Source organism: Megascapheus bottae, chromosome 8 (genome assembly GCF_031878675.1).
Source record: "Megascapheus bottae isolate mThoBot1 chromosome 8, mThoBot2.hap1, whole genome shotgun sequence".
Taxonomy (NCBI): Eukaryota; Metazoa; Chordata; class Mammalia; order Rodentia; family Geomyidae; genus Megascapheus; species Megascapheus bottae.
Genome location: NC_143516.1, coordinates 745,911 through 767,425, shown reverse-complemented (window position 1 = coordinate 767,425; position 21,515 = coordinate 745,911). Strand labels below are relative to the sequence as shown.

The following is a 21,515-nucleotide window of genomic DNA, read 5'->3' as shown; positions in this document are numbered from 1 at the left end:
ATTTCCAGTGAATAAAGCCAGCCCAAAAGGCTGTTAGTCGAGGCCTTCGTGTGTCAGAGCTCTTTACCGCCCATCTCTCCTACCATGCTTCCTCTAGCGGCTATGTGCCAGTGAGAACCGGCAGTGGGTCATTGCTGGCTGAGGGGCTCGAGCAGGCCCTCCGTGGAGCACAGATCTGTGTGAACAAGGATGATTTCCTCCAGCAAGGCTGGGACCTGAGGAGACCTGTCACCACTCTGCCATGTGACTGTTCTGCCTGCATGGGATGTCCCCTTCTGCCCAGCAGAAGACCTGATCAGTCTTTTTAAAAAAGGGAAAGAGATTCATTTACAGCAACCTTTGTTTCATTTATTTCTTGTTCTTTCTTAAGTATAAAAAGGAGGTGCTAGCTAAATGCAGGGTTTCTGGCATGAATTTTTTTTACCAGTTAAACAAATAAATAAACATTTACAATCTTTGGCAAAAACAAAGTTTCATTAACCTATATGAGAAGCTTATATTTTTTAAAGGACATAAATAATTTACAAAACTCATGGTACATTCTAAGTATTCACATCATCGTACCTACAACAAACAGCCCCAAGAAGCAGAAGCCTGCACACTCTTCATGGTTGTCACATTTAATGCAGTCCCCAACCCTGTGTTGGCCTTGGGAATAAGAAACTAAAAAAATGCAGCAAAACAAGACACAAAGAAAATCAATCTCAAAGGAAGCAATGAAGGTAACAGTGTCAAAATGAAACATGTAAATTCAGACGGAAGTTATGGATTCTGTCTATTTGACATAGAAATGCATCCATCATTGACAGACAAGGAGAAAGAGTTTCTCCACATCAGGCAAATATCTCCTAAAGTTCACACGTGAAGGGGGAGAGGCTAATCCCTCCTTCAAGAGACCATTCAGCTTTTAAGAATTCAAATCTGTCTCCTATCACTGCATAAGTTCAGAACAATCAAATGCTGGGTTTTCCACAGCATTCAAACAAAAATTCCTATATACAGAAGATAGATAGCAGTAAAAAAATGCTGAATTAAAATCACTGGCAATAGTATATATTAAGGTTCCATTACAAATTCTGCATTACTATTTATTTACCTCATTATATCTTACAGCACACTTTTTCAAAATATGTTATATTTTTGTAACTGTATCTTCATTTATTACATCCTTATTAGATGTTTAATTCCAGAAGTTATACCACATACTTGTTAATTGGCATTCATTTCAAATAAGTTACTGATGAGTAGAGAGCTGCATCCTATATTCATGTAATAAATATTAACAAACATTTATACCTGGAACCTTAAAGAGATGTGCTACCAAACTAGGTAGCCGCAAGTTTCCTGTGGTTTTCAGAGCTGGAACAGAAAGTAGACCAAGAACAGGGAGTAGAAGCCTGGGACAGGGAGTAGAAGCCTGGGACAGGGAGTAGGCACAAAGTGCAACTTCTCACTTGTTTATCTGCCCATCTTCAGTCCATGGGCTCAGCAGAAGCCACCAGCTCTTACCCAGGGCTGCAGGTGGAGTCTAGTGAGGTCCATTCGGCAGGAATATGCTTTGTTGCTATCAAGTCGGAGAGCTTTTACCATGGGATCAGAGGGGAAATGTAGGTATTGGTCTAATCCTCTATTTCTGATGTTTCAGTTAATCAGTGTCTTACATCATCTGCCTGTGGGGCCCCAATCTCATATTGTTGTGGCGTAATTTCAAACCTGACTGAGTTTACCCTTCTTTGCAAATGACCTGGCAGGATTTGTGTGTCATTGTAAAACAGCTCTCGCCCAAGAACAGTGACAACATTAAGCACGGAACATAGTTGAGCAATATTTTTCATGCTTAATTTATGAAAATGGCTTAGGCACAATATTCCCTTCTACTCCATATACACATAAATACAGTAAGTAATTACATTTTGTATGTAAACGTCATTCTTTTTAAACAAACAAAAGAAAACAACGCAATGTCAATCTCAATCTTCACGAAAGTCTTAATTATCACAAAACTATTTTCCTGTAGTGGGTTTAGAAGTTCATCTTTTGAGTTCTTTTGTGCTCTTCCACTTTAGGCACTTGGGCTTCAGGTTGGTGAAGGAGGCAGAAAACCACTCAGAATTAAAGTCAAGGAACAGGAAATGCCACCAGAGAGAGAGGAGCTGCAAGCGCTGACTTGTCTAGAAAAGAGCATTTGTAGCGCATCGTCTAGACATCTAAAAGAAAAGAAATCACCAGAATCAGGATTACTACACCATGGGATTTATTTTATTCTGTTTTACTTACAATCTTAAACATCATTAATTTTAAAATGACACAAACCAGAAAGAAGGAGGGAGGAAGGGGAAAAGAAAATGGGTAGATTGATGAACAAACGGGTGTTTTGATGAATGGAGAGGCAGATGGAGAAGTGAGTGGGTGAGTAGATAGACGGTGGGTGTATGAATGAGCAGTTGGGTGGATGGATAGATGACCGAGATGGAGGAGAATGAGTACATAGACGGTGGGTGTATGAATGAGCAGTTGGGTGGATGGATAGATGACCGAGATGGAGGAGAATGAGTAGATAGACGGTGGGTGTATGAATGAGCAGTTGGGTGGATGGATAGATGACCGAGATGGAGGAGAATGAGTAGATAGACGGTGGGTGTATGAATGAGCAGTTGGGTGGATGGATAGATGACAGAGATGGAGGAGAATGAGTACATAGACGGTGGGTGTATGAATGAGCAGTTGGGTGGATGGATAGATGATAGAGATGGAGGAGAATGAGTAGATAGACGGTGGGTGTATGAATGAGCAGTTGGGTGGATGGATAGAGATGACAGAGATGGAGGAGAATGAGTAGATGGGTGGACAGGTGGGTGTATTGATGAATGGATGAATAGATGGATGGGTGTATGAATGAGCAGTTGGGTGGATGGATAGAGATGACAGAGATGGAGGAGAATGAGTAGATGGGTGGACAGGTGGGTGTATTGATGAATGGATGAATAGATGGATGGGTGAATAGATGGAAGATAGGTGTTTAGATGACTAAATGGTTGATTAATGGCAGATGGATAGACAGGTGGATTTATGAAAACACAAAATATCCTCAAAAGCATCCTAACCTAAGGACAAGGAAATTTCACTAGAAGCAAGCAGAGAAGTTAAGTTTTGTGTCTACACTTCCTTATTATATGTATTATTCTCAATGTGTCATCAATGAGCCTTACTTACCTGACCCATAAAGGGGTGGTAGGGTTAGACTAGGTGAAAGTCAAGTTCTGCTTCATGTGTACAGTATTTTGATTCAAATATACTCTGGATATATATAAAAAAAGAAACTCCCTTACCTTTTTCCCTCCCTTTCCCCCTTTTTCCCCTTCTTTTTTTCCTTCCTTCCCTCCTTCCTTCCTTTAGTTCTTGACAAAGATAATAATCTGAAATGATTAGAGGAAGCTACGTGATCTAACACAGTGGGGGTCGGCCTATAAATAACCTGAAAGCGTCTGTCCCACCCAAAGCATTCATATCTAATTTACAACAACAAAGACACAAGCTAACCAGAGCTCCATGAGTCAAAGCCCTGCTAAGAGCAGGCAACCCCCCCTCCAAAACCAGGGTGTTATGCCTGGGTGGGGTTTATCCCTCCCACAGCTTCTGCGAAGGAAGAGCATCGTGTTCTGCAGAGCCTCCTCGAACTACGTGCACACACCTCTGCATTCGTATTTGAGGTCGGAGAAGTAGACCATTTCCTGAGAGAAGACGAAGAGACCCAACCGTCCGCCAGAGTAGGTGTGGTCGTAGATGGGTCCCGAGTCGACCATGACCTGCTTTCCCTCGTGCACGAGGACCCTGAAGGCAGATGGGGTTAGAGAGAACTCGACTTCTGAAGCCCGCCAGAGCTGGCTCTGGGTACCCACTGTTGACCAAGAAAGGTCTGCTTCCCCTCTGGCCCTGAGGAGGCTCCGACTCCGGCCTGTTTCAGGCAAGGTTCTGTCACTGTGGTACCCAGCGCAGACCATCTAGAGCCCCAGTACCACTCAAGACTTCAGCACAGCCTAGGCCAGGCTGCCCAAAAGAGAGAATGATGGGACACGATGGCTCCCACTCGCTGGCAATGCCCTCATCTCCCAAGGTCACCTAGGACACAGGCAGTGGGCTGGGTTTGCAGTGATGTGCAGCATTCTGGGGACCTTCACCCGTTCTGGGTCTTTGGAGGGGAGGGACACCGCTCTACGTCATCTGAAGACATACACACCCTCGTGTCTCCTTCTCACCCTCAGCGTCATCTGAAGACATACACACCCTCGTGTCTCCTTCTCACCCTCAGAGTCATCTGAAGACATACACACCCTCGTGTCTCCTTCTCACCCTCAGCGTCATCTGAAGACATTCACATCCTCGTGTCTCCTTCTCACCCTCAGCGTCATCTGAAGACATATACACCCTCGTGTCTCCTTCTCACCCTCCGTCATCTGAAGACATTCACACCCTCGTGTCTCCTTCTCACCCTCTACGTCATCTGAAGACATACACACCCTCGTGTCTCCTTCTCACCCTCTACGTCATCTGAAGACATTCACACCCTCGTGTCTCCTTCTCACCCTCAGCGTCATCTGAAGACATTCACACCCTCGTGTCTCCTTCTCACCCTCTGCAATATCTGCAGACATACACACCCTAGTGTCTCCTCATACTCTACGTTATCTGACAACATACACACCCACATGTCCCCTCATACTCTACATTATCTGAAGGCACACTCACATCTCTCCTTCTCATACTCTATGTTATCTGAAGACACACCCACATGTCTCCTTCTCAATAGGTTTTCTAGTAAGTTACGTTCAATCAAGACACAAGAAACTTATTGGATCTAGGTGCCGGTGGCTCATGCCTGGGGTCCTAGCTACTCAGGAGGCTGAGATCTAAGGATGGAGGTTCAAAGCCAGCCTGGCTACTAAAGTCCATGAGGCTCTTATCTCCAATTAACCACCAGAAAACTGGAAGTAGGGCTGTGGCTCCAGGGGTAGGGTGGTAGCCTTGAGCTGAAGAGCTCAGGGACAGCGCCCAGGCCCAGAGTTCAAGTCCCAGGACTGACAGAAAGAAAGACAGAAAGGAAGGAAAGAAGGGAGGAAGGAAGAAAGGAAGGAGGGAGGGAGGGAGGAAGGAAAGAAAGAGAGAGAGAGAGAGAGAGAGAGAGAGAGAGAGAGAGAGAGAGAGAAAGAAAGAAAGAAAGAAAGAAAGAAAGAAAGAAAGAAAGAAAGAAAAAAAGAAAGAAAGAAAGAAAGAGAAAGAAACCTATTGGACCTGGGCACCTCCTGGGACCTGGGCGCCTCCTGGGACCTGGGCGTCCCCTGGGACCTGGGCGCCTCCTGGGACCTGGGCGTCCCCTGAGACCTGGGCGCCTCCTGGGACCTGGGCGTCCCCTGGGAAGCACTCCGCTTGGGGATGCAGCTGGACACTAACGTGGCTGCGGAGCTGCGCTTACCTCATGTAGCCTGTCCTGGGCCTGTGGATCAGATGCCACCTGTAGGCAGTGTAGTCTTTCCAGCCGATGTTTTTGGGGTCGTGCCACAGCGTGCGCACCTGTGGGGAGGCAGACCCTGAGCGTCTGAGGCCCCGCACCCCTTTTGTGACCTCGAGTTCTGTGGGGTGAGGCTGGGGTGTGCCGGTTGCATGGCTGTCTGATAGGGTTTGGGGCACATGTCACAACGCTCTATCACGTCCCACACTCTGTGACTAACAATACGACAGCGCGTTGCAGGTCAGGGCTAAGACGACCGGCACTTGGCCCGGCACAGGACAACCAAGTTCCACCTCTTCTGCTTCCTCGTGCGGGGCCTCTGAACGCGAGAGAACCGCTCTTCCCGCTCCTGCCCTGTCTTCATAACATCAGCAAGGGCCACAGTTCTTATGAAGACGCAGGGCGCTGATGTGATTACGAGGTGGTGGCTATGGGAGTTAGGGATGGGGTGGGGGGTAGAGCGGGTGTCTCTGATGGCAGGGCGGGGGGCTCACCCACCCCTCTGTGTTCTGAGGGCGGGGGGCTCACCTGCCCCTCTGTGTTCTGAGGGGAGGGTGTGGGGGGCTCACCCGCCCCTCTGTGTTCTGAGGGGAGGGTGTGGGGGGCTCACCCGCCCCTCTGTGTTCTGAGGGGAGGGTGTGGGGGGCTCACCCGCCCCTCTGTGTTCTGAGGGGAGGGTGTGGGGGGCTCACCCGCCCCTCTGTGTTCTGAGGGGAGGGTGTGGGGGGCTCACCCGCCCCTCTGTGTTCTGAGGGGAGGGTGTGGGGGGCTCACCCGCCCCTCTGTGTTCTGAGGGGAGGGTGTGGGGGGCTCACCTGCCCCTCTGTGTTCCCTGTGTGCCACAGTGCATTGCGCAGGTGCTCCCCGGCGCCGGTGGTGGAGTTGACCACCTTCAGAGACACCCCGGAGTAGCCGTACGCCCGACTGGGCTTGTCCTCCCAGTAGGTCTGGGTGACCTGCTTCCACATGACCACGTAGAAGCGGCTGCTGGACTGGTAGCCGAAGACGAAGCCAGCGTAGTCATCGTCCCGGTCCGTGTTGACGTAGAATGTGCCGCTGAAGTCCACAGACCCAAACTCATCAAAACCTGTGGCAAAGGAGACACGCAGCCTCGGGGGTCAGGGAGGGACCTGGGGTGGCCCCAGACCAGCCTCGGCCATCTGAGAGCAGAAGTTAGAGCTGAAGCGGGCCCTGCTCCTTTATCTGACACAGCGTCTCTACTGTTCCATATGTAAAACCCCAACTGACAGCTAGCAATAGTTTCACTGTGTGGTCTAAGCATTTCAGATTGAATCCATAACACGAAACAGGTTGCCAAATATCAAATTTCAAAGCAGAGAAGCAAACTACTCCTTCTCCCGCCTCCTATCAAGATGATTTAGTGAGACGGTGCTGCACATCCAGGCAGGACCAGGCCTGATCTGCCCCTCCCCCTGGCGTCACTGCCCACAGCCTCCGTGGGTCCCACAGCTGGCCCGGGCCCCTGCTCACCCACAGCAATGCCGGGGTCAGAGTTGGCTGTCTGGACCAGCTCCTTCCCCTGGTGGCGGATGACCCAGTTGGGGTCTATCTGCGTGGTTCCCTTGGGGTCCAGGGGGACCATCTGGAAGTTCCTGAAGTCTGTCTCGCTGATGGCGTTGTTTTCCGGGCACACGTCATCAATGTCTGGGACGCTGTCATTGTCAAAATCCTCCTTACAGATATCACCCCGCCCATCACCTGTTCACAAAGACAAAGGAGCACAGGTGGCCGTGAGCGGGAGGGAAGCGGTTCTCTGAGTTTCGGGGGCTGAGGGCCCAGCAGTCACGGGAAGATTTCTGCTCCTCCCTCTCTCAAATATTTAACTTGAATATGACTGAGAAACTCTCTTTTAAACCACCTTCCTGGTAAACACCAGGCTGCAAGAGTCACCGTTCGTTTTGTGCTGAGCATGTGGACAAGCAATCTGGAGACACCCACAGTGACAAGCTGAACTTCACCTTCTTCAAAACTGTCTTCCTTAACCTCGGGTGCCATTTCAACCAACTCAACATTTAAACTAGAATTTTTCAGCAAGCACACTCTTGATCTTTGGAGCTGTGGACTTTTGGTGGTGGTGGTGGAAGTCGTGGGGCTTGAACTCTAGGCCTGGGCGCTGTCCCCGAGCTCCTCAGCTCAGGACTATGGAGTTCTACTACTTGAGACACAGCGCCCCTTCCAGTTTTCTGGTGGTTAATTGGAGGTAAGAGTCTCACGGCCTTTTGTGCCCAGGCTGGCTTTGAACTGCCATTCCCATATCTCAGCTTCCTGAGGAGCTAGGATTGCAGATGTGAGCTGCAGGCCCAGCTGGGCTTCTTTTCTATAGTGTGGTCGTGTAGAAGTCTCCACAAGCTGTGGCAGGAGGCTGGGAAGCTGACGGACCTCCTAGTATGGAAAGGGAGGCCCACATGACGTGGCAACTGCCCTGACCATGGCTACAGGCAGAGCCCAGCATGCTGCCACCCCACTGGCTAACCTGGACACTCCCTCGATGTCTTGACTGTGCTCAACAGCATACATTCTCACATTCTCTTACGACATGTGGAGACACAGAGTCATATTATTTTAAATACTGCGCGCATCTTAGACCCCTTCCTGAGGGAGCGCCTCCAGCCAGGCGCCCCACATTCCACAGAAAGGCTGAGGTCTGGACTGGGCTGCCAGGGGTCAGAAAAGGCTCCATTTCCAGCTAAACTTCCCTGTGCTGGCTGAGGAGGTTTCCTGGAGTTACCCTTTGATCTGAAAGTTTCCTCTCACATGGAGCCCTGCTGGCTCATCGCTCCAGGACTCCTATTCTCCATGTGTTAAGAACACCTCTTCCAAAGAGGACTGGACCCATGGGCATGACAGATCCTCTGCTCACTCATGGTCCAGCCCACCAGACCCTAGCAGGCCACACTGGCCATTCAGCCAGTGGTGGGTGAGTACAATGGTGGCTGTCCCTTCCGGCGGGCTGCACGTCCCCAGAAACCTGCTCAGATCTGCGTGAGTTTCCTTCCTTCCTCTGAGGCTCTACACACCCCCATTTCCCTCACACAATAAAAAACTCCTTGCCACTCACTGGTGTTGTACCCCAAGCTATGTTTCCAAGAGACTTCAGTCATTCCGAAAAGTCCCAGGGACACTGACGTCCCCTCACCCCCACATGCCTCGTGCACACTTAACTCCAGCTGAGCGTCAGACTGACACATGGACCCAAAGCTGCCAGAGCAGCCTGGGTGGAAAGTGAGCAGCGTCAACGCCCAGCAGGGGAGCCCACCCACGGCCATGACCTGGCTTTGCTGGCAGTTTTCCACCCACCGTCTGCATCTTCCTGGCCTGGGTTGAACACGAGCCGGCAGTTGTCCCTGTCGTCGGGGATCCCGTCGTTGTCGTCGTCCGAGTCGCAGGCGTCACCCTGCCCGTCATCGTCGTGGTCGGCCTGGTTGGCGTTGGAGATGTACGGGCAGTTGTCCTGGTTGTTCTGGTGGCCATCATCATCTATGTCTTCATTGTTGTCACACTGGTCCCCGACAAGGTCATGGTCCATGTCCGTCTGGGAGATGGCACAAAACAAACGAGGGCCGTGAGCGAGCCCAGGGAGCCCAGGGTGGGTTATACAGCCAGCCTCACTGTCTCATGAGACCCGTGCCCAGTCCCCTCTACTGTCACCCAGCTCTGGGTCCAGAGTAGGAATCCGGGTCCAGAAGGAGCTCCCACCTCTCACTGGGGAAGACAATGGCCCCTGATGCCAGTCTTCTTCATAGCAATGGTTCTGGGCATTCTAGAGGCCCATTTGGGCTCGTTTGGCCTCTGGCCAGGGAGACATAACTAACATCAGGTTTAGATTCTGAAAAAGTTTCCAACTAAGATGTGGAAGACATTATGTCTGTTGTGATGCCTTAGCTGAGCTGTGGGGAACCACGAAGACTCATCACTGTGTGACTGCCAAGTGCCAGAGAAAGCCTCCAGACACCCCAGTAGATCCCTCCTCAGACACCCCAGAGAGAGCCCCCCGACACCATGAGCTGTGCTCACAGAGTCCTTCACCCTGAGGACCCTCTCAGAGTCCCCCTCATTACCTGGTCCGGGTTGTGCATCAGTGGGCAGTTGTCACAGTGGTCCCCAACCCCGTCACCATCTGTGTCCCTCTGGTCCGTGTTGTAGACATAGGGACAGTTGTCTCTTTCATTGAAAACATCTATTGGTGTCCAGAGAATGAGTGCATTATGTAAGTTTAAAAAATGTACATTACTTCCCTATGACACAAGTAACATGCAATCAATCTGTCGTTGATATTAATGTAAGCAGAGATATAATCAAGAGAAGCGTTAGTTCATGGAAGAGTGGAGGAACCTTTCCTGTTATGGTTCACCTCTTCAGTTTATAATAGAATTCAGTTGAGGAGATCTCTGGGTGAGGATGGGGCAGGGAGGTGTGATGTGCAGGGACAGCCAGGCTCTCTGAGCTGGCCAGACCCACTTTCCCTGCTAACGTCCACTGGGAGAACATGGGAGGGCCCTGTCTCCCATCACACGTGGAGACCATGGGGTGAGGGCTCCATCTCCCATCACACGTGGAGAACATGTGAGGGTCCCATCTCCCATCACACGTGGAGAACATGGGGTGAGGGCTCCGTCTCCCATCACATGTGGAGAACATGTGAAGGCCCCATCCCCAATCGCACGTGGAGAACATATGAGGGTCCCATCTCCCATCACACGTGGAGAACATGGGGTGAGGGCTCCATCTCCCATCACACATGGAGAATATGTGAGGGCTCCATCTCCCATCACACGTGGATAACATGTGAGGGCCCCGTCTCCCATCACACGTGGACAACATGGGGTGAGGGCTTCATCTCCCATCACACGTGGAGAACATGAGAGGGTCCTGTCTCCCATCACACATGGAGAACATGCGAGGGCCCTGTCTCCCATCACATGTGGAGAACATGCGAGGGCCCCATCTCCCATCACACGTGGAGAACATGGAGTGAGGGCTCCATCTCCCATCACACGTGGAGAACATGTGGTGAGGGCTCCATCTCCCATCACACGTGGAGAACATGCGAGGGCCCCATCTCCCATCACACGTGGAGAACATGGAGTGAGGGCTCCATCTCCCATCACACGAGGAGTACATGCGGTGAGGGCTCCATCTCCCATCACACGTGGAGAACATGGGATGAGGGCTCCATCTCCCATCACACATGGAGAATATGTGAGGGCTGCATCTCCCATCACACGTGGAGACCATGGGGTGAGGGCTCCATCTCCCATCACACGTGGAGAACATGTGAGGGCCCCGTCTCCCATCACACATGGAGAACATGGGGTGAGGGCTACATCTCCAATCGCACGTGGAGAACATGTGAGGGCCCCATCTCCCATCACATGTGGAGAACATGGGGTGAGGGCTCCATCTCCCATCACACATAGAGAACATGAGAGGGCTCCATCTCCCATCACACGTGGAGAACATGGAGTGAGGGCTCCATCTCCCATCACACATGGAGAACATGAGAGGGCTCCATCTCCCATCACACGTGGAGAACATGGAGTGAGGGCTCCATCTCCCATCACACATGGAGAACATGAGAGGGCTCCATCTCCCATCACACGTGGAGAACATGGAGTGAGGGCTCCATCTCCCATCACACATGGAGAACATGAGAGGGCTACATCTCCCATCACATGTGGAGAACATGGGGTGAGGGCTCCATCTCCCATCACATGTGGAGAACATGTGGTGAGGGCTCCATCTCCAATCGCATGTGGAGAACATGTGAGGGCTCCATCTCCCATCACACGTGGAGAACATATGAGGGCTCCATCTCCCATCACACGTGGAGAACATGGAGTGAGGGCTCCATCTCCCATCACACATGGAGAACATGAGAGGGCTACATCTCCCATCACACGTGGAGAACATGTGAGGGCTCCATCTCCCATCACACGTGGAGAACATGGGGTGAGGGCTCCATCTCCCATCACACATGGAGAACATGAGAGGGCTACATCTCCCATCACATGTGGAGAACATGGGGTGAGGGCTCCATCTCCCATCACATGTGGAGAACATGTGGTGAGGGCTCCATCTCCAATCGCATGTGGAGAACATGTGAGGGCTCCATCTCCCATCACACGTGGAGAACATATGAGGGCTCCATCTCAATCGCACGTGGAGAACAGGTGAGGGCTCCATCTCCCATCACACGTGGAGAACATGGGGTGAGGGCTCCATCTCCCATCACACATGGAGAACATGAGAGGGCTACATCTCCCATCACACGTGGAGAACATGAGAGGGCTACATCTCCCATCACACGTGGAGAACATGTGGTGAGGGCTCCATCTCCCATCACACATGGAGAACATGGGGTGAGGGCTCCATCTCCCATCACACGTGGAGAACATGTGAGGGCTCCATCTCCCATCACATGTGGAGAACATGGGGTGAGGGCTCCATCTCCAATCGCACGTGGAGAACATGTGAGGGCCCTGTCTCCCATCACACGTGGAGAACATGGGGTGAGGGCTCCATCTCCAATCGCACGTGGAGAACACGTGAGGGCCCTGTCTCCCATCACACGTGGAGAACATATGAGGGCTCTATCTCCCATCACACGTGGAGAACATGGGGTGAGGGCTCCATCTCCCATCACACGTGGAAAACATGGGGTGAGGGCTCCATCTCCCATCACACGTGGAGAACATGGAGTGAGGGTTCCATCTCCCATCACACGTGGAGAACATGGGGTGAGGGCTCCATCTCCCATCACACGTGGAGAACATGGGGTGAGGGTTCCATCTCCCATCACACATGGAGAACATGGAGTGAGGGCTCCATCTCCCATCACACATGGAGAACATGAGAGGGCTACATCTCCCATCACACGTGGAGAACATGTGAGGGCTCCATCTCCCATCACACGTGGAGAACATGTGAGGGCCCCGTCTCCCATCACACGTGGACAACATGGGGTGAGGGCTACATCTCCCATCACACATGGAGAACATGAGAGGGCTACATCTCCCATCACACGTGGAGAACATGTGAGGGCTCCATCTCCCATCACACGTGGAGAACATGGGGTGAGGGCTCCATCTCCCATCACACATGGAGAACATGAGAGGGCTACATCTCCCATCACACGTGGAGAACATGTGAGGGCTCCGTCTCCCATCACACGTGGAGAACATGGGGTGAGGGCTCCATCTCCCATCACACATGGAGAACATGGGGTGAGGGCTACATCTCTCATCACACGTGGAGAACATGTGAGGGCTCCATCTCCCATCACACGTGGAGAACATGGAGTGAGGGCTCCATCTCCCATCACGCATGGAGAACATGAGAGGGCTCCATCTCCCATCACACGTGGAGAACATGTGAGGGCTCATCTCCCATCACACATGGAGACCATGAGAGGGCTACATCTCCCATCACACGTGGAGAACATGTGGTGAGGGCTCCATCTCCAATCGCACATGGAGAACATGTGGTGAGGGCTCCATCTCCCATCACACGTGGAGAACATGTGTTGAGGGCTCCATCTCCCATCACATGTGGAGAACATGTGAGGGCCCCGTCTCTGATCACACGTGGAGAACATGTGGTGAGGGCCCCATCTCCCATCACATGTGGAGAACATGTGGTGAGGGCTCCATCTCCCATCACACGTGGAGAACATGTGAGGGCCCTGTCTCCCATCACACGTGGAGAACATATGAGGGCCCCGTCTCCCATCACACGTGGAGAACATGGAGTGAGGGCTCCATCTCCCATCACACATGGAGAACATGAGAGGGCTACATCTCCCATCACACGTGCAGAACATGTGAGGGCTCCATCTCCCATCACACATGGAGAACATGTGAAGGCCCCGTCTCCCATCACACGTGGACAACATGGGGTGAGGGCTACATCTCCCATCACACGTGGAGAACATGTGAGGGCTGCATCTCCCATCACACGTGGAGAACATGTGAGGGCCCCGTCTCCCATCACACGTGGACAACATGGGGTGAGGGCTCCATCTCCCATCACACGTGGAGAACATGGGGTGAGGGCTCCATCTCCCATCACACGTGGAGAACATGGGGTGAGGGCTCCATCTCCCATCACACATGGAGAACATGAGAGGGCTACATCTCCCATCACACGTGGAGAACATGTGAGGGCTCCATCTCCCATCACACATGGAGAACATGAGAGGCCTACATCTCCCATCACACGTGGAGAACATGTGTTGAGGGCTCCATCTCCAATCGCACGTGGAGAACATGTGGTGAGGGCTCCATCTCCCATCACACCTGGAGAACATGTGGTGAGGGCTCCATCTCCCATCACATGTGGAGAACATGTGAGGGCCCCGTCTCCAATCACACGTGGAGAACATGTGGTGAGGGCCCCATCTCCCATCACATGTGGAGAACATGTGAGGGCCCCATCTCCCATCACATGTGGAGAACATGTGGTGAGGGCTCCATCTCCCATCACACGTGGAGAACATGTGAGGGCCCTGTCTCCCATCACACGTGGAGAACATATGAGGGCCCCGTCTCCCATCACACGTGGAGAACATGTGAGGGCTCCATCTCCCATCACACGTGGAGAACATGTGAGGGCCCCGTCTCCCATCACACATGGAGAACATGGGGTGAGGGCCCCATCTCCCATCACACGTGGAGAACATGTGGTGAGGGCTCCATCTCCCATCACACCTGGAGAACATGTGGTGAGGGCTCCATCTCCCATCACATGTGGAGAACATGTGAGGGCCCCGTCTCCAATCACACGTGGAGAACATGTGGTGAGGGCCCCATCTCCCATCACATGTGGAGAACATGTGAGGGCCCCATCTCCCATCACATGTGGAGAACATGTGGTGAGGGCTCCATCTCCCATCACACGTGGAGAACATGTGAGGGCCCTGTCTCCCATCACACGTGGAGAACATATGAGGGCCCCGTCTCCCATCACACGTGGAGAACATGTGAGGGCTCCATCTCCCATCACACGTGGAGAACATGTGAGGGCCCCGTCTCCCATCACACATGGAGAACATGGGGTGAGGGCCCCATCTCCCATCACACGTGGAGAACATGGGGTGAGGGCTCCATCTCCCATCACACGTGGAGAACATGTGAGGGCTCCATCTCCCATCACACGTGGAGAACATATGAGGGCCCCATCTCCCATCACACGTGGAGAACATGTGAGGGCCCTGTCTCTCATCACATGTGGAGAACATGTGGAGACTTTGTCTCCCATCACCCGTGAAGAACATGTGAAGATTTTGTCTCCCATCACACATGAAGAACATGTGAGGGCTGCATCTCCCATCACCCGTGGAGAACATGTGAAGACTTTGTCTCCCATCACACGTGGAGAACATGTGGTGAGAGCCCCTATCACCTTCTCCGGTGGTGCTGGCTCATCTGCCATCCCCCAGAGTCACAGTGAACAGTGGAGCTATTGTTACAATGAACCCTACATCTGATGAGTTACGGTGAATACAACTTATCAGTCCACTAAGCAACGTCACCAGCAACCAAGTGAACTCAAAGCAGCGCGTGAGAGGGTGAGTCAGGGGAGAGGATGTGGAGGGGATGCTGGTCTTGACTCAGCTCCAGGGAGTCTGAGAAAAGGAGGACACATAACGGGAGCCAAGGTCAACAGGGAAAGCGCCCCCCATAATGGGAGGGCCTCGGAGCAAGAGATCTAGAGGCACCACATCACACGTAACAGCCCAGCTCAGGACAACACCAGGCACCCTCCTCAATGCTGTAATGCCCAGAGGCCATGGAGTCCCTCCTGTCCAAGGGCCCAGAGTGAAAGCAGAAATGAACCAAAGTAAAATCAAGAGAGCACTGAATGTCCCCACAGCTTGTGTCACCAGAATCCACCGAGCACTGACTGTCCCCACAGCTTGTGTCACTGGAATCCACAAAGCACTGACTGTCCCCACAGCTTGTGTCACTGGAATCCACCAAGCACTGACTGTCCCCACAGCTTGTGTCGCCAGAATCCACAAAGCACTGACTGTCCCCACAGCTTGTGTCACTGGAATCCACAAAGCACTGACTGTCCCCACAGCTTGTGTCACCAGAATCCACAGAGCACTGACTGTCCTCACACCTTGTGTCACTACAATCCACAGAGCACTGAATGTCCCCACAGCTTGTGTCACCAGAATCCACAAAGCACTGACTGTCCCCACAGCTTGTGTCACCGGAATCCACCGAGCACTGACTGTCCCCACAGCTTGTGTCACCAGAATCCACCGAGCACTTACTGTCCCCACAGCTTGTGTCATTGGAATCCACCAAGCACTGACTGTCCCCACAGCTTGTGTCACTGGAATCCACAGAGCACAGACTATCCCCACAGCTTGTGTCACCGGAATCCACAGCGCACTGACTGTCCCCACAGCTTGTGTCACCGGAATCCACAGCGCACTGACTGTCCCCACAGCTGTGTCACTGGAATCCACAGTGCACTGACTGTCCCCACAGCTTGTGTCATTACAATCCACAGAGCACTGACTGTCCCCACAGCTTGTGTCACTACAATCCACAGCGCACTGACCGTCTCCATCGATGTCCACTGAGCAGGCGTCACCCTCGCCATTGTTGTCAGTGTCAATCTGTGCAGGGTTGTGTACATAGGGACAGTTGTCACAGCGGTCCCCAACTTCATCCTTGTCATAGTCAAACTGGCGGGGGTTGAAGAGAAGCTGGCAGTTGTCCTGAAAACACAAGAAAGTTCAGAAAGAGCATGGCGACATCTGTGGGCGGATGCACGCACTCTGCAGCAAGGTCAGCGTGACAGTCTCTTGAGCAGGGAGGTGCAGAAGACCAGCCGAGCGGCCCTGCCCAGCGCCTTCAAGCCAGGTCAGCACCCGGTCCTCATCCACCTGCTCACGCTTGATCTGCAGCTTTCTGCAGGAAAGACGCCCTTCCATTGGCTGGCAGGTGCGTGAGCGGGTGTGGCTGAGGGAATGGTCAGGGAGTCCCACACGGGGAGCCTGGAGAGCAGGGGCTGAGGCATCACTCACTGCCACCATGTGTGCCACTGCAGTGGTGCAACCAAGTCCAAGGCCAGGGAGGCACTCACGCTGGCACCAGGCCTTCTCCTGTGCACCTTCTCCTCACCCCTCCACCTTCTTCTCATGCACCCCACCTTCTCCTCACCCCTCCAGCTTCTCCTCACCCCTCCACCTCCTCCTCACCCCTCCACCTCCTCCTCACCCCTCCACCTTCTCCTCACCCCTCCACCTTCTCCTCACCCCTCCACCTTCTCCTCACCCCTCCACCTCCTCCTCACCCCTCCACCTTCTCCTCATCCCTCCACTTTCTCCTCACCCCTCCACCTTCTCCTCACCCCTCCACCTTCTCCTCACCCCTCCACTTTCTCCTCACCCCTCCACCTTCTCCTCACCCCTCCACCTTCTCCTCACCCCTCCACCTCCTCCTCACCCCTCCACCTTCTCCTCACCCCTCCAGCTTCTCCTCACCCCTCCACCTCCTCCTCACCCCTCCACCTTCTCCTCACCCCTCCACCTCCTCCTCACCCCTCCACCTTCTCACCCCTCCACCTCCTCCTCACCCCTCCACCTTCTCCTCATCCCTCCACTTTCTCCTCACCCCTCCATCTTCTCCTCATCCCTCCACCTTCTCCTCACCCCTCCACTTTCTCCTCACCCCTCCACCTTCTCCTCACCCCTCCACCTTCTCCTCACCCCTCCACCTCCTCCTCACCCCTCCACCTTCTCCTCACCCCTCCACCTTCTCCTCACCCCTCCACCTCGTCCTCACCCCTCCACCTTCTCCTCACCCCTCCACCTTCTCCTCACCCCTCCACCTCCTCCTCACCCCTCCACCTCCTCCTCACCCCTCCACCTCCTCCTCACCCCTCCACCTTCTCCTCACCCCTCCACCTCGTCCTCACCCCTCCACCTCGTCCTCACCCCTCCACCTTCTCCTCACCCCTCCACCTTCTCCTCACCCCTCCACCTCCTCCTCACCCCTCCACCTTCTCCTCACCCCTCCATCTTCTCCTCACCCCTCCACCTCGTCCTCACCCCTCCACCTTCTCCTCACCCCTCCACCTCGTCCTCACCCCTCCACCTCGTCCTCACCCCTCCACCTCGTCCTCACCCCTCCACCTCGTCCTCACCCCTCCACCTCCTCCTCACCCCTCCACCTCCTCCTCACCCCTCCACCTTCTCCTCACCCCTCCACCTTCTCCTCACCCCTCCACCTCGTCCTCACCCCTCCACCTCCTCCTCACCCCTCCACCTTCTCCTCACCCCTCCACCTCGTCCTCACCCCTCCACCTCGTCCTCACCCCTCCACCTCCTCCTCACCCCTCCACCTCCTCCTCACCCCTCCACCTTCTCCTCACCCCTCCACCTCGTCCTCACCCCTCCACCTTCTCCTCATCCCTCCACTTTCTCCTCACCCCTCCACCTTCTCCTCACCCCTCCACCTTCTCCTCACCCCTCCACCTCGTCCTCACCCCTCCACCTCCTCCTCACCCCTCCACCTCCTCCTCACCCCTCCACCTCCTCCTCACCCCTCCACCTTCTCCTCACCCCTCCACCTTCTCCTCACCCCTCCACCTCCTCCTCACCCCTCCACCTCCTCCTCACCCCTCCACCTTCTCCTGTGCACCTTCTCCTCACACACCTCACCTCCTCCTCACCCCTCCACCTTCTCCTCACCCCTCCACCTTCTCCTCACCCTCCACCTTCTCCTCACCCCTCCACCTCCTCCTCACCCCTCCACCTCCTCCTCACCCCTCCACCTTCTCCTCACCCCTCCACCTTCTCCTCACCCCTTCTCCTTCTCCTCATTGCCCCTCCACTGTCTCCCACCTTCTCATCGCTCACACCGTCGTTGTCGTCGTCCTCATCGCAGGCATCGCCAACTCCATCCTTATCAAAGTCCTCCTGCCCAGAATTGGGCAGCTTGGGGCAGTTATCCTGAGGTTAGAGGAAGACAGGGTAAATCTTCCTTCCTCTCTCCATCTTCACAAAGTTTACATGTATATAAACTGTGCGGTTTAAAATGCGACACTGTTAAGTATTAAATTCCTACTTGAAATTCCAGGGGAAAAATGTTTTAAAAATTAGGATGCTGTTACAGCAGCATAGACTGGAAGGGAAGGACAGATGGGGAGGGAGGGGGATGGCTGAGGAAGGAGGAAGGATGCTGGTGGAGGGTGGAGGGAGGCTGGAGAGGGAGGGAGGATGGGGGTGGAGGGAGGGAGGGAGGCTGGTGAGGGAGGGAGGATGGTGGTGGAGGGAGGGAGGCTGGAGAGGGAGGGAGGATGGTGGTGGAGGGAGGAAGGATGATGGTGGAGGGAGGGAGGGAGGCTGGAGAGGGAGGGAGGATGGGGTGGAGGGAGGAGAGAGGCTAATGAGGGAGAGAGGATGATGGTGGAGGGTGGAGGGAGGCTGGAGAGGGAGGGAGGATGGGGGTGGAGGGAGGGAGGGAGGCTGGTGAGGGAGGGAGGATAGTGGTGGAGGGAGGGAGGCTGTGGTGGAGGGTGGGGGGAGGATGATAGTGGAGGGTGGAGGGAGGCTGGTGAGGGAGGGAGGATGGTGGTGGAGGGAGGGAGGCTGGAGAGGGAGGGAGGATGGTGGTGGAGGGAGGAAGGATGATGGTGGAGGGAGGGAGGGAGGGAGGCTGGAGAGGGAGGGAGGATGGGGTGGAGGGAGGAGAGAGGCTAATGAGGGAGAGAGGATGATGGTGGAGGGTGGAGGGAGGCTGGAGAGGGAGGGAAGATGGGGGTGGAGGGAGGAGAGAGGCTGATGAGGGAGGGAGGATGGGGGTGGAGGGAGGGAGGGAGGACAACCATGGAGGGCAGAGCCAGGCTCTGGGCTGCAGTCCTTGCCTTGTGAATCAAAAGCAGTTCTGCCTCCCTCACTATTTTCCTTCTTTAATCAAGAGGGGCTGGAAAAAGTGAATTCAGGTACGAATATCACTCAGCTTTAATAATGATGACTAGGTATTTAAACAAATCTACAATCACGCGGTACCGGGGAATGGAATCCAGGCCTTCGGGTACACAAGGTGAGCGCTCCACCACTAAGCCCCCTCGCGCCCCGAGAGGCGGCTTCTTAAGCTAAGGGTCTTGATGGACGGACAGGGGCTCGCCGGCTCTGCCAGCCCTGTGCTGCACCACTCAGTACCAGAGAGGGGGCTGATCTGGGGGCAGGACACGTGGAAGAAAGCCATGGGAATATGCAGGCAGAGATGAGGGAGGAGCCTGCGGCCCTGGAGGCTGGAAAGGCAGGACGGCTTCTTCCTGAAGCCTTTGCTGGAGCCAAAACTGATACAGTGACTATGGTACCTGTGGCCTCGAGAAGCTGGTGGACCACGTTCTGTTGAGTTCCATAGCGGCCACAGACAGTGGTTCTCCCAGGCTCTGGCTCTATCCTACCAGTACTGTTGTTAAGAAACTAGTCCTAGGTACCTGCCAAAGACTTCTGATGGCCTGCGTGTCTGGGGACACCTCTACCTCACCACACCCTGGCCTGGAGTGGAATCCCCCTGCTTCTGTCCCTCTCACCGGGGTTGAACCAAATGTTCATTCCCTAGGCAAGGGGGGGGGTGAACACTGCCACCCAGGACCCAGCAGCTTCACTGCACTTAGTGACTATTTCTGAACAGCAAGGGAGTGTGGCACGGCCTGGCCTGCAAATCCGATCCTTTGGACAGGTGGCCTGGACTCTGGCAGGAGAGCCAACTAGCCAGGCTCCTGCTCCCTTCCCTACCCTCGGTCACGAGAGAATGTTCACTCTAGAAAGCCAGACTCTTGAGGCAGGGAGTCCACGGGCGTGTAGAGGCTCATGCTTCATTTCTAGATTGGCTGCAGCCCCTTCACTGTGGTGGAGGGGACAGGAATGGGGCCTGGTGCTGTCGGAGGAGGGGACGGGAGCGGGGCTTGTACACAGTCTGGTGGGCCTCACCTTGATGCAGTGGTAGGTGGCATTGGTGGCACACACCAGGTTGCTGTTGGGCCAGCCATCCAGGTCCGAATCCTCCCCACAGATGCGCCCGTCACCCGCGTAGCCTGTCTGGCACTCACACTTGTACATAGGGTCGCTGAAGTGGCCCAGGTAGATGCACTCTGCATGCTTGTGGCAGCTGTGCGTCTTGTCCTTGCACGGATTTTCAGGTTCACACACCTGCAGGACCAAGGGCCATGGAACCACCCGTGGGCCCCACCCAGGAAAGACCAAATCCAGTGCCGGAGCAACTGGGGGATACAGGAACCCCCTCGTGAGTGCACCCCCCACCTCGTGGGGTGGCGGCTGAGGTGCAGAAATCCGGAGTTGGGCTAATTCTGGACAGGGCTAGAGGCTCTGGTTAATGGTTCTCCGAGTGAGCCAAGCTTCATTTCGGAGGCTACTCCAGCTTACGTGTGCCATCCCGTGTTCCATGTGGACGGAGTATGTCCCCTGAGAACACGCTAGCACTGAGTGTCTCGTGCTGGGCACACACTGAGAGCGCCACCCAACACACCCACTGGTGGTGGCCATTCCCAGGGCTGCATCCTCAGAAGTGGGTTCTCAATGACTGTCGAGCATGGTCTTTTGCCTTCTCTGGACTTGTCTCTGGTCCTCTACCTCCCTCCACAGGGTGACACTGCAGAGGGGCCCTCACTACATGCCAGGCTTGTGGCCTTGGACTTCCGAGCCTCCAGAAGTGAGTCTCTGTTCTTTATAACTTACCAGCCTGGAGAATCAGGCTACAGTAGCACAGACTGAGAGGTCATCAGTCTAGAAGAGAAATTGCTCCTTCTGCTCAGGGACTCCTTGATCAAAAGCTTGGACCCAAATCCCCTGTGCCCAGAGGAGTAGTGCCACGCAGACAGAGCTGGCATCCGCTTCTCTATGTAGACACACCAGATGTAGATGCTTCCCCAAGCGTTGCCCCAGTCTCTTACTCAAAGCATCTCCATCTTCTCTGGACTTGCCTGATTTTTTCCCAAG

At 54.1% G+C, this 21,515-nt stretch overlaps 1 protein-coding gene across 1 annotated transcript in view; it reads right to left on the bottom strand.

Moving 5' to 3' along the window:
• Positions 1-363: 363 nt before the first annotated feature.
• Thbs2 (thrombospondin 2) overlaps positions 364-21,515 on the bottom strand; it is a 38,139-nt gene continuing 16,987 nt past the window's right edge. Inside the window, exons 13-22 of the mRNA XM_090337807.1 lie at positions 20,490-20,708; positions 18,390-18,497; positions 16,100-16,259; positions 9,586-9,704; positions 8,825-9,059; positions 6,998-7,225; positions 6,322-6,593; positions 5,471-5,568; positions 3,692-3,831; positions 364-2,207 (exon numbers count right to left, since the gene is read on the bottom strand). Coding sequence (XP_090193933.1) covers positions 2,200-2,207; positions 3,692-3,831; positions 5,471-5,568; positions 6,322-6,593; positions 6,998-7,225; positions 8,825-9,059; positions 9,586-9,704; positions 16,100-16,259; positions 18,390-18,497; positions 20,490-20,708 — 1,587 coding nt within the window. The 3' untranslated portion in view covers positions 364-2,199. The remainder of the gene's footprint in view (positions 2,208-3,691; positions 3,832-5,470; positions 5,569-6,321; positions 6,594-6,997; positions 7,226-8,824; positions 9,060-9,585; positions 9,705-16,099; positions 16,260-18,389; positions 18,498-20,489; positions 20,709-21,515) is intronic.